The 12,018-nt window shown below is 48.8% G+C and overlaps 2 protein-coding genes across 2 annotated transcripts in view; one reads left to right on the forward strand and one right to left on the reverse strand.

The window, feature by feature from the left end:
• LOC306835650 (phosphofurin acidic cluster sorting protein 2) overlaps positions 1-7,867 on the forward strand; it is a gene marked incomplete at its 5' end in the record, with an annotated part of 29,252 nt that extends 21,385 nt beyond the window's left edge. The window contains 12 exons of the mRNA XM_079362316.1: positions 707-839; positions 938-1,042; positions 1,584-1,690; positions 1,974-2,128; positions 2,213-2,323; positions 3,619-3,721; positions 5,279-5,321; positions 5,411-5,453; positions 5,592-5,730; positions 5,802-6,025; positions 6,107-6,220; positions 6,791-7,867. Of these exons, the coding sequence (XP_079218442.1) occupies positions 707-839; positions 938-1,042; positions 1,584-1,690; positions 1,974-2,128; positions 2,213-2,323; positions 3,619-3,721; positions 5,279-5,321; positions 5,411-5,453; positions 5,592-5,730; positions 5,802-6,025; positions 6,107-6,220; positions 6,791-6,906 (1,393 nt within the window). The 3' untranslated portion in view covers positions 6,907-7,867. The remainder of the gene's footprint in view (positions 1-706; positions 840-937; positions 1,043-1,583; positions 1,691-1,973; positions 2,129-2,212; positions 2,324-3,618; positions 3,722-5,278; positions 5,322-5,410; positions 5,454-5,591; positions 5,731-5,801; positions 6,026-6,106; positions 6,221-6,790) is intronic.
• Positions 7,868-9,386: 1,519 nt separating this feature from the next.
• On the reverse strand, positions 9,387-11,579 carry mrpl2 (mitochondrial ribosomal protein L2). The gene is made up of 8 exons (XM_079363364.1): positions 11,460-11,579; positions 11,108-11,214; positions 10,858-11,014; positions 10,620-10,761; positions 10,423-10,538; positions 10,230-10,340; positions 9,979-10,052; positions 9,387-9,736 (listed from the first exon to the last, which is right to left on the reverse strand). The coding sequence occupies exons 2-8, from the start codon at positions 11,180-11,182 to the stop codon at positions 9,530-9,532; spliced, it is 882 nt and encodes a 293-aa protein (XP_079219490.1). The 5' UTR covers positions 11,183-11,214; positions 11,460-11,579; the 3' UTR covers positions 9,387-9,529.
• Between the last annotated feature and the right edge of the window lie 439 nt (positions 11,580-12,018).

Raw genomic sequence — 12,018 nt, forward strand, 5'->3', positions numbered from 1 at the left:
GCTGCAGGAGACCAGAGAGGTAGCTTTGTTTCAGATCTGGACCAAAGCAGGATATTACCAGAGACGTGTGGTTAGGTTTTTCATGGACTGATACATTTATAAATCATAACTAGCATACTTTACGGTTCACCATCTTCAACACAACAAACTGCTTTTCTGCTTCTAACTGAGTCTGGTCCAGCCGCAAACTCTGACAACGGCGAGTTTGAGGACAAAGATGAGAAAACGGGAGAGAACAATCAAACACCAAACTTTAGTTGGTTTAATAAGCTGGAGACTCAACGTGCATCATGTTCGTTTAATGACGGGTAGACAGCCTATCAGCTGCTGGAGTCAGAGGGAGCTGAATCCCCTCTTTAGACAGACTGAAACAACAGGTTGAATATTGATAAAGTCAAACACAGCTGGAGCTCCTGCTTTGTTCACACATGTCATGCATCTTTACCAGCAATAAATTTAAAAAAAACTGCAGACAATTTACTACGAGCTTTGTATGCAAGTGTGGTTGTGTAATGTCAGATGGAGATCAATAATCCTTTTCTATCATAAAGCAAAAAAAGGTGAAAGCACAGCATGTTGTGTTGAAGTCACCTCGCAGGTCTCACTTGTGCACACATAGTAGAATCCTTATATGCACTATATCTGTGCAGCTGTTACTTTAGATTCAGGTCTGTGTTTTATGGGAATCTGTTGCTGACTTGTGCAGTAAAGTGGAGAACAGGCTGCAGAGGCGTCCTCGCAGCACCTCCATGAAAGACAGACAGAACTCGAAGGCTCAGAGCGACAGGACCAGCAGCATGGAGAGCGAGTGCTCCCCTGACTCCCGCCTCATCGCTCAGGTAAACACCTCATCTTTCTTTACCTTTGTTTTGGGTCCAGGAGGGAAACGTGCCGATGTGTGTGTTTTCACACGTTCTGTTTCTCATTTGTCTGGAAGGTCCCCAGGAAGTCTGTGTACGACCAGCTGAACCAGATCCTCATCTCTGACGAACGCCTCCCAGAGAGCATCATCCTCATCAACACCATGGAGTGGCAAGGACAGGTGTGTGTGTGTTATTCTCTACACAGTACATGAACACACAATGCACGATAGGTTTATTCATAGACTGTAATAAGCTGCCACCTCTTCATCTGCTTTTCTTTTTTTAAACACTGCGTTATCGTTTGACGGTCTGTTCGTCCAGTGAAGCTCACAGAGAGAGACAGTCAGTTATTAGTCTCCAAAAGACTGTAAACATGTTTATTTTAACATAGAGCTCTATGGAGACTGACTCACTGCAGGAGACAGACTCTAGTGGACACTGGAGGAACTGCAGCTGTAAAGTTGGACATTTTAACATAGAGCTCTATGGGGACAGACTCTAGTGGACACTGGAGGAACTGCAGCAGTGAAGTTGGACATTTTACCATTGAGCTCTATGGAGACTGACTCACTGCAGGAGACAGACTCTAGTGGACACTGGAGGAACTGCACTTTCCAGCTCGCTTTGCAACTCATTACATTCAATATTGCCCCCCCCCCCTCTCCTCCCCCTCTTTTTATCCATTAACCCATCGTGTCCCTCTGGTGTGTTTCTGTGCAGTACGTTGCCGAGTTGCTCCATGAACAGGCCCAGCCCATTGTGTCCACCTGCTCTGCTGCCGATGTTCAGGCCGCCTTCAACACCATCGTCACTCGCATCCAGAGATTGTGAGTCGCTCACGTGCACAATGAAGTAACGAATGATGGTTGAATCTTGTTGACTTGTCCTCCCCCAAACAGATCATTAAAGGACGCCATTGCTTGTGCTGCCTTCTCGCTTCCTACCTGTGAATGTACTCGATTCTGCTCTCCATCCGCTCTGCTGCCTCCTCCTCCTCCTCCTCCTCCTCCTCCTCCTGCAGGAGACCAAGCTGTCTCAGTCTGCTTCTGTTGAACCCGTTTCCTCTCTTGATCCATCTTCCTCATTATGACCTCTCTCTCTTCCCTTCAGCTGTAACTGCAACGCACAGACACCGCCCACCATGAAGGTGGCGGTGGCAGGTGACCAGAGTTACCTCAGCACCATCCTGAGGTTCTTCGTGGAGCAGCTCGCCAACAAGACGCCCGACTGGCTCAGCTACATTCGCTTCCTGGTGATACCGATCGGTGAGTCCAACAAGCGTGAGTGAAAACGGTCGAACAGAGAGACGACGCCGTGTGCTTTAACTTCCTCTGTGCGATCCTCCGCAGGCTCTCATCCTCTGGCGAAGTATGTGGCCTCGTTCGACAGCAGGTTCAACAACATCTTCATGGACACGGCGTGGAGAGAGCTGTTCTGCAGGACGGAGCGGCCCGCCTCAGGTACCGTGAGCTGCGTCTGCTGCTCAGCCAGCTTGAAAGGGAACGAAACAGGGTCGTAGTTTGGGTCAGAGGCTGATGGATGAGAGGGAAGAGGATTCAGAGACAGCTGCAGAAAGCTCCACATCATTACACCGAGGCTCCGTGCAAACCGGCTGCAGCTGCTTCAGGACACAAACAGCCCGCCAGATATTTATCAGGAAGGTTTCTGAAAAAGGTTCAACTATGGAGGAAAAAGAATTCACATCATCCGACATGCAACATTTATGATTAACCATAAACTTCAGCTTTGTTAATCTCGGGTTATTTGCTAACGTTACGTCTGAAAGCTCCCGTCCTCTCCTCCTGTTCAGGTTGTAAACCTTATTTATCTGATGCTGGCGTCAGTTCAAACCGTCCTCTCAGGTTCGTCTCAGCTGCTGGCTCTTAAAGGCAGAACGAGCCGCTTGGCGCCCTCTGCAGACTCATCCTGGGATTACTCCCAACACATGTTTACCTCAGCATAATAGGTCGAGGAATTTGTCTTGGTGTGTCGGTGCTAAAATAACAAGTACTGAAATAAAATAATAGAATAGAATTTAAAAAAAAGTCAAATATAAAGAATAATAAAAAACGTATGCACTGCAAGAGGAAGTTATAAATCCATTTTTTTTAGCAGTCAGGTGTTTTTAGGTCTGTTTGGTTAAATCTCTTTCCTGTTTGAGATTTCACAGTTTTAAAGTCTGACGACTGTTTCCTGTCGCGCACGTCGATGTCAGAGCTTCTATTTTCATCCTCCTCCTCACTCTCACTCGATCTGCCCCAACTTGTCTGATAGTCGACACCCCTCCCTTCCCGTTGTCCGCGGCGCTCACACCCAGTAGGTGAAAGAGTCCCACACACACACACACACACACACACACACACGGAGGGTTTGGCCTGCTGCACCAGGAGAGCCGGGTCAGGCTGCATGTAGCCCACGAGCCGCCTGTTTGACACGCACTTCATCTTGCGTGGCGTGTGGCTGGCTTCACACGCGTTCTAATGACCTTCCTCAGTCGGCGGCGCTCTGCAGAAGGAGCATGATTGATGCTCCGTCTTGCAGTTATCAGCTGTGTGTGTGTGTGTGTGTGTGTGTGTGTGTGTGTGTGTGTGTGTGTGTGTGTGTGTGTGTGTGTGTGTGTGTGTGTGTGTGTGTGTGTGTGTGTGTGTGTGTGTGTGTGTGTGTGTGTGTGTGTGTGTGTGTGTGTGTGAGAACATGAGCTCCGAGCGGCCGGTTAGCGGGACATGAAACATGTTAACGGTGCGTGTCTCTGCAGATAACATCGACGTAGCAGGACGGGTGGTGCAGTATCTCGCCGGTGCCAACGTGTCGCACCAGTTCCCCATCTCAGAAGCCATGCTCACCTACAAACAGAAGAGGTACACACTCTGTGTGTGTGTGTGTGTCTGCGTGTGTGTGTGCTTGTTATGCATGCATGTCTGTGTTGGAATGACTGCATCGTGAAACACTGACTGATTCACATTAACAACAAATATGGACACGAGTGCATGAGGGAGATGTGAACACACACACACACACACACACACACACACACACACACACACACACACACACACACACACACACACACACACACACACAGCAGAGTCATGTCTGAGACCGGTCCAGAGGATCCAGGTTTGAGTCCATCACACTTTGATGTTTTATCAGGGTTTATAGTTTCAGATGAGACACACACACACTCACACACTGACTGACACACTCACACAGACTGACTGACACACACACAGACTGACACACACACACTCACACAGACTGACTGACACACACACAGACTGACACACACACAGACTGACACACTCACACACACACACTGACACAGTCTCACTGCACAAACTCTCCGTTGCATTTTGTGCACTTTTTGTTTGTTGTCTTTCTGATGCTTGACTAAACTCCGCCCCTCTTTGTCAGAGAGGCCTCCTATTGGTCAGAAGGTACTGATGACATCACACAGTTTTAACACTGTTGCATTCCTTCTCCCCCCCTTTTTCCCCCCTTTGATTTGCATTCAAGGAAAAGGAGTTTGTATTTTGATTTTTACATCAGGTATCTAAGTCGACACTTGGTTTTGCCCTCCTTCTTTCCGCTCCTCGCTGTGTCTCAACATTTCTCACCGTGACTTCACTCTGCACTCTGTCCCGACCCTGTCTCTGGTTTGCTGTGATTCTTGGTTTCCGCTCCCTCCTCCTGTGTTGTTGCTGTGAAGATTTGCCTAACAACCTTTTTTAAAACGCCCCTCAATAGAACGCTGTTTGTAAAAACATCCGAGTGAGCTCTCACACCGACGCCTTTCTCTCCGATTGATTTCATCTTTTGACTGTTTACAGAAGTTCAGGACTTCGTCGTCTTCATCAACATCTGGATTAGTTCTTGGTGACTTTTCACCCTGTTAGAGATCAGAGGTGGAATTTATTTATTATTGCTGAACAAAAAAACCCAATTCAACTCAAATGATCAGATTTTTTTTTCTCCGGTGAGACAAGAAAACAGAAAATCATAAATCGTAAACATACGACGATCTCTGGCGCTCGATGAAACGGCGTGACGCTGTGACCCGTTAGCCTTCTGTCCCTGCTGGATCCCTGGCTGCTCTTCTTCTCCTCTTGCTGTGTTTTGTGTTTTAACAGCGTTGACTGAAATCTGCGACGTGCCCGACACGTCAGCGTAGTCGAGTCGCTTCCATGTATCGGAGTAACTCGTGGTTGTAAGGAGCGGTCCTCCTCTCATCACATCACATCGTCACGTCACCCTAAAGACGACCCCATTTCACCCACGGCCAATCATGTGCCATTCCTGCTTTGATGGGACATGTTGCAGGCCGTGTCACAGCCATCCTCCCTCCAGGTTCACCCCCCCGCCTCCCTCCCCCGCCCGCCCCCCCTCGTCACACTCACCCTCTCCTCTCTGTGTTTCAGCCCCGACGAGGACTCCTGTCAGAAGTTTGTGCCGTTCATCGGGGTGAGACTTGACCCATTGAGCAGAGGTGACGGACGCCGTCTTGGATTCTCTCCGGGTTTTTAACGCTGAGTTCTTTTTCTCCTCTTCAGGTTGTCAAAGTTGGGATTGTGGAGCAAAGCCTCTCGACTTCAGGTAAGAAAGTGGATTTAATTTCAAGGCCCGTTAAGAGTTCTGACGGGACTGCTTCTTCTTTCTTCTGTGCCGTATCGGACTGCTTACATCATCAATATAAAAGTGATGTGTGACGCTCTCTTCCTGTCCTCTTTGCAGTTGACTCAGACGATGCAATGGGAGGCAACACCAGCATCCTGTCCTCGCCGACGCCCCCATCGGCTGGTCCGTATGGGAAGGAGATCAGCTGCACGCCGCCACAGTCTCCCTCCGTGTCCACGGCCCTCTCAGGAGCTGGGTACGATGACACACACACACACACACCTCTCACGTCTTCTGCAGAGTCTCTGACGGGCGTTTGGTTTGCAGCTCTCCGTGCTCGGGCAGCGAGGTGATGGGGCTGCAGGTGGACTACTGGACGTGGCAGGGTCCAGAGAAGAAGAAGGAGGGCGAGAAGAGGGACGTGGGGCTGAAGAACACCCTGAAGAGTAACTTCAGGTCTCTGCAGGTCAGCCGCCTGCCGTGTGGAGGCGAGCTCACCCCCCCGCCCAGCATGGCCATGACCGTGGTCACCAAGGAGAAGAACAAGAAAGGTACGAGTCGGATTATCACATCTGCAGGGTCACGGCCCGCTTTGCACCCTCTCTGATGTTCTCTGATGTTTCCCTCCGCAGTCATCTTCCTCAGCAAGAAGCCCAAGGAGAAAGAGCTGGACTCTAAGAGCCAAGTGATCGATGGAATCAGCAGGTTGATCTGCACCGCCAAACACCAGCACACCATGCTGAGAGGTAACAACAGTCAGGCTGCACCGCCACCTGGTGGTCAGGTCAGGAACTGACCTCCAATAAAAACAGTGTAGATAGTAAATGACTAAGAGCCTTCTCTCCTTGTATGTTTACTTCCTGTCACTTTGTTTCCGTGTTCATTTCCACATACTCCGTGCACGCGGCGTTCTGTTAGCACCACGAGCGTGCATCCTGTTTCTGCAGCGTGAGCGAGCGCAGCCACGAGGATCCGTGCACAGCTCACACGAGAACAAAACGACATGTTGCTTCGTCTCTCTGAAGTTGATTCATTTTGACGTAAATACGATCGGGACGCCGTTATAATATGTTGTTTTATTTTGAAATTGACCGGACACACTGTGCGCTGCGTTGCCTGACTTCCTGTCTGGGTCGATCATAGACTCGCAGTGGAGTGGCGGCAAACGGCGGCGCACTGCTGACGGAGCGCTGCACGCACTGAGTATGTGGAAACTGACAGGTACTTGAACGCATCGTGTAGGTACAAGACGAACAGAGAGCTGTGTCTGTTGTGTCACGGCGAGCTCACATGGTGTCTCCTCGTTCCCTCCTCAGTCACCATCGATGGAGTCGAGTGGAACGACGTGAAGTTTTTCCAGCTCGCCGCCCAGTGGCCGACTCACGTCAAGCACTTCCCGGTGGGAATCTTTGGTTACACCAAACCGGTGTGACCCCGGCTGCCCCCCCCTCGTCCTCCTCCCCTCCTGCTCGCCCTCACGACTCTCCGCTGCACTTGTCTCACCGAGAGGCTCCAGAGAATGAGAAGAGACGCCGCCGGGCCCGGGCAGTACTAGTTTTCCTGTGGAAATCGTACTGCCTCACAGCCGCGTGTTCATAAACGTTACATAAATGTTGGTGTTGTCGACTCGATGTTTTTGATGTTGTTGGCCGTTGTTGTTGTTTTTTTACACACTACCGAAAGAACAAGTACTATTTTGTAAGATTTGAAGCTTCCGCCTCGGAGCTGATTTTGGGGGTTTTGACAATTTGCCACATTTCAATAATGGCAGCTGTGTTTGCACTTTGTTTTGTTAACATTTTATTATTTCTGTGAAATCCTACGTTTGTTGTGACTCTCTAGACGACGGAGGCGTGTGACGGTGACGTGCAGTGGCGTGTGTGAGACTGTGTTTGTTGTTGAAAGTTGGAATATTGCTGTGAAACTTAGATGGATCCTTTTTCTTCTTCTGACTCACCTTCTCTTACTCGTCAACGTTTTCTTTCAACAACAAAAAAAAAAGATGGCGGAGCCGACGTTGTCGTTGCTTTGAGCGCGTGGCGTGAAGGGCGCTGTGACGCGCCACTTCATGGCTTCACATTGTTGTTTGTGTCACACTCAGACTGCACGGTGACGTCAGGACCACGCAGACCAACACTCGACTGACTTCCACCTTCGTTTCTCGGTCCTGATCGTCGCAGGCGGAGAGTTTTTTAGTTTAACGGTCAGAACGTTGAAAAACGTTTGTCCCCTCTGACGTTCGGCCTTTATCTCCAGGATTTGCCGACACGTGCGCGGCCGCGTGTTCAGCTCGATACTTCTCGACGCCGCGTGATTTTAAACGATAAACTCTCCAGTGTTTTTATAACCACAGAGGAGCGTTCTTTTAATTCTCTGGAGAGGAAGTCGGCTCCTGCTGCTGAGAAGTGTCCATTTAAAAAAAAAAAAAAAAAAAAAACATTACCCATAATGCACGCGTCGGACGTCTACCTTTTGTTCTCTCTGTATCCAAACAGATACTAGAATCAAATCTCAAGTTCAGCATTCTGTTACCATGACAACCCCCGACCTACAACGCTCCAGATGTGCCAAAGTTGGCGCACGGTGGTCCAACCTTCACGTGAAGAGGACGTGTGCCGGTCGCGGACGTCAGTATTAAAGTCACGGGGTCGTGAAGCGTTAACCCGCCGCACGCCGTGCCTTCGGCTCCGTCATGAACGCTCAGTGTGTCTGAGAGGAAACGAAGGTCGGCGTTGATTTTCAAACAGGATGACAAGTGAGCGGAGTGTTTCCAGATGTCCGAGTCACTGCCTGCGTGTGTGTGTGTGTGTCGGTGTGTGTGTGTGTGTGTGTTGGTGTGCTACGTGTTCGATGGTACTCCCTGATAGTGTTACGTGAAACTTTTGCAATAGGAACCCTTGGACACAGGGCCTTCTGTATGAGTTAGTTGTTGCTTTTTATAAAGTGAAGATTTACCGAGCTTTGATAGGCTGGCTTTTTTTAGCGTTGTATAGAAAATATATACAAAATGTATTATTGTGACCCTCCCCTCCCTCCCCCCCCCACTCTCTAAATTTAGAGCACAAATAGCTTCCCCTTATTTCTCGACTTAAATGCCAAATATATCCGAGCAGAACTCTGAAGTATGAAGTTGAAACACTAGACTCGTCTGTTCTCTCACTTTGTGATGCACTTTCATGTGGTTTGGACTCGTTCGGGCTCGGACCGGGACGCTGTGGTTTGAGGTGAAGTGTTCGAGGCGTTCTGTCCGAAAACGTCAACCACTACCTTCAGTCAAGAGAATTTGATTTTTAGATGAGCTTTCTTCACAGGGGACGATGAGTCCATCGACGGGCTTGAGATCCCGTCAGCGCTGTTACTTTATGTTTTGCCACTTGATGAAAAAAAAGAGAAAAGTATTTTGCAGCTACCGCCACACACACACGTGTTTGCCTGCGACGCCACAGCCGAGTCCCGTCTCCCTCTTTGAGAAGGTTTCACTCTCCTCTCGCCGTGTGGTCGCGGAGGCCGGCTGTGGCTCGTCATCAGGCCGGCTCTTTGAGGGAATTAGCCTTTTGAAATGCGAGGCGAAAAGAAAAGTGTGTTTCGATGTATTCAACCCTCGAAGTTCCTTCTTTTGATTTGCCCTGAACTAGACGTAGCGTGGGCGCGTTTCACAGGACTGCGTCCGTGAGCGGGCGCGTTCGGCACGTCGTGTCGTGCGAGGTTCAAACTCGCGCTCCAACGTGCCAGCTCATCGCTCCTGCTTGAAACGCCGCCCAGTGTCTTTGCACAAACCCTGTTTTCAACAACATGACAGTATTTTTAAATTGACCACTAAAGATATGGGTTACTCTGCATGTTTGACTATAGATGTAAATATGTTTTGGATTTTTATATTGTTTTGTTTCTTTCCATTGCTCTCACAAGCAGTTGTGTTTAATAAAAGTTTTTAATCTTCTGTACAAACAGCTCGTCTTTATTCACACTGCATCTCCGCTCACGGGGTCAGAGGTCACGATGAGGACAGACATGAACACAGTAATCTGCAGTCCCACACACACACACGCGTCTTCTCAAGCCGAGATGGAGGGCAGGTTGACGTAGTTCTTCATCCGAGGCAGAGGTTTGATCTTCCTCCCCGCCCAGCCGCCCTTCCTCTGCCACAGGCCGCTCGAAGGACGGATCCCGAGCCAGCGATTCCGACCCGCTTTCCCGATGATCCGTTTGTTGTGGTCGATGTTCGAAACCCGTCCAACTGTCACCATGCAGGTCTCCAGCACCTGCACACGTACACGATCATTTAAAGAGTCTGAAACGTCATGAACGTTATTTTACACTTGCTCAGACGTGTACACGTTTTAACGACTGACAGCGGCGTCACGCTCTCATCGTCTCGACGCCGCAGCAGCTCGAAGCTTTTCAGAGCTGCAGGTAAAAATCAAGCTACGATGTTTGAACTTTTTTTTCTTTTGATTCCAGAAACATAAAAAAAAAACGTCAGGTCCAAAACACGACGCCTCACCTGAACCTGCTGCTTCGAAGGTAGCTGAACGATGGCGGTCCCGCTAACTTTCCGCAGCAGAACGCCGCTCGTGCCTGAAAGCCAAACGAAAACATTCAGGTTAGGAAGGATGAAGAGTGAGCTCACTTCAAAATATATAAATATATAAAACAACGACTGCTCGAAGCTCAGAATCAAACTGATCTTAAAGTACACGGAATAATAATTTATCACAAACGTCCTCGTGGTCAGATGTAAACGTTCAAGGTCACCTGCGGCGCGGATGTACTCGGATCCTTTCCCCGGTTGGATCTCCAGGTTGTTCACCAGCGTCCCCACGGGAAGCGCTCCGAGTGGGTACGCGTCGCCCTCATTGGCTGAAACTGTGAACAACAACAAAATAAAAGTGAAACAACAAACAGATTGCGGCGGGCGCCATGTGAGGTCGGAGGACGGGCCTCGTACCCGCCATGCGTCCAATGAGTCCGGATGTTTTGATGACGTCTCCGGCCTGCATGTTCTCCGTGGCGATGATCCACCGTTTACGGTTGCCCCCGGCGACCAGAGCGATGTCGGCAGATCTGAGAGGACGACTCATGTTATTGACCGTTCCCGTTATCGACTTTTTAAAACAGCGTCCCGCGTGGTGGCGCTGATCTCACCTGCACGGGTCGTATCGCACTTCAACGACCTTCTCGTCAAATGGCTTGACCTCTACGTCCGTTTCATAGCGCAGTCGCTGAAAGTCGATCATGCGGTATTTCTGTTTGTGACCTCCACCGATGCCGTGTGTGCGGATCTTTCCTGTTGAGGAGAAGAAAAAAGAGAAGGAAACCGTCAGGGGACGCCGATCTGTGAACGATCGGGGTGAAGTGTGGACCTTAAGTCCACGCCGTTTACCTGAGTGATCCCGGCCTCCCGTCTTCTTCATCCCCATCGGTCTGATGGTGTACTTCTCTATCTGCTTCCAGTTCGTCCTGTTCTGACACAGAGCGGCCGTGGTCAGGACGCCCCTCGTCTGCACGGCCGTACTGGACACCAGCGCTCCCAGTTTGTTCTGCCAACACAAAAACGAAGAAGAGACGCGTTTGTGACCAATCAGGTCATCCGAACAATTAACACAGGCAGACCCACACAGGTTCATGTTCACCTGCGAGGGGAGCAAAGCATTCTGGGAGAGAGTCAGGGAGCGCAGGGCTCGGGTTAAACACGTCACCACCGCCATCAGCCGACGTCACGCCACGTCACACGTCACACCTGAGGAGCAGAGGGAGGTCACAGAGATATCATCACGTGATCAAACACAGCTTCATTAATCTTCAAATAAAAAGTCTTGTTGTTCTACTCTCTGTGATTGGAGGTAACGTTTGTGTAAAACGTTAGCAGTTAGCTTAGCATTACTCATCTTGTGAGGCTCGTTTCATCCTTAAGTTCTTAAATTTATTTTGATTTAGTTCGTTTGTATTGGACCCAATCTATTTGAACAGAAAGATTAAACAAACCTTTATATTTATCCTGATTTCATCCCACTCTTCTCTCACCAGCGTCCTTCACAGTTTCCTGCACGCTGCGGCGCCGAGTGATGACGTCCACTTGTACGCTGCGGCGCGGTGTAATGACGAGGCTGGTTTTTTTTTGTTGTTTTTTTTTAAAGATTTTAGGATGAAAAGGCTTGAATTAAATCAGGATTTATTTTATTATTTACATCCAGGTGTTTAGTCTGTTTTGTTACGGTTTTAAAAAAAATAATATATAAACTAACGGTTTGGTTAATTGTGACGTGTATGTTTATTTGACAGTTGTTGTTTTAAATGAGGCCGCTAGGTGTCAGTATTACACCATGTGTCAAACATAGACTGCTGAACTCGAATATTTACATGATGAAATATATGAAAAACAAACTGACCGGAAATGTAAACTTTTCAATTATATTCAAATAAAATTACACTTAGGAGCTTTAATCGATGTTCCATTCAGCGACAACGTGTACAGAAACTGAACGATTTTCAAGTCTTTTTTGAAATGCTACAAATGTCGAATTAAAATGTTTATTTATGTGAA

The sequence above is a fragment of the Symphodus melops genome (assembly GCF_947650265.1).
Source record: "Symphodus melops genome assembly, chromosome: 15".
Taxonomy (NCBI): domain Eukaryota; kingdom Metazoa; phylum Chordata; class Actinopteri; order Labriformes; family Labridae; genus Symphodus; species Symphodus melops.

Excerpts from the sequence above, each read along its gene's own strand:
- mrpl2 (XM_079363364.1), bottom strand. The coding sequence starts at position 11,182 with ATGGCGGTGGTGACGTGTTTAACCCGAGCCCTGCGCTCCCTGACTCTC. Across the intron at positions 10,762-10,857 it reads GGGAGGCCGGGATCACTCAG|GAAAGATCCGCACACACGGC; the intron begins GTAAACGGCGTG and ends TCTCCTCAACAG. Across the intron at positions 10,053-10,229 it reads CGAGTACATCCGCGCCGCAG|GCACGAGCGGCGTTCTGCTG; the intron begins GTGACCTTGAAC and ends TTTGGCTTTCAG.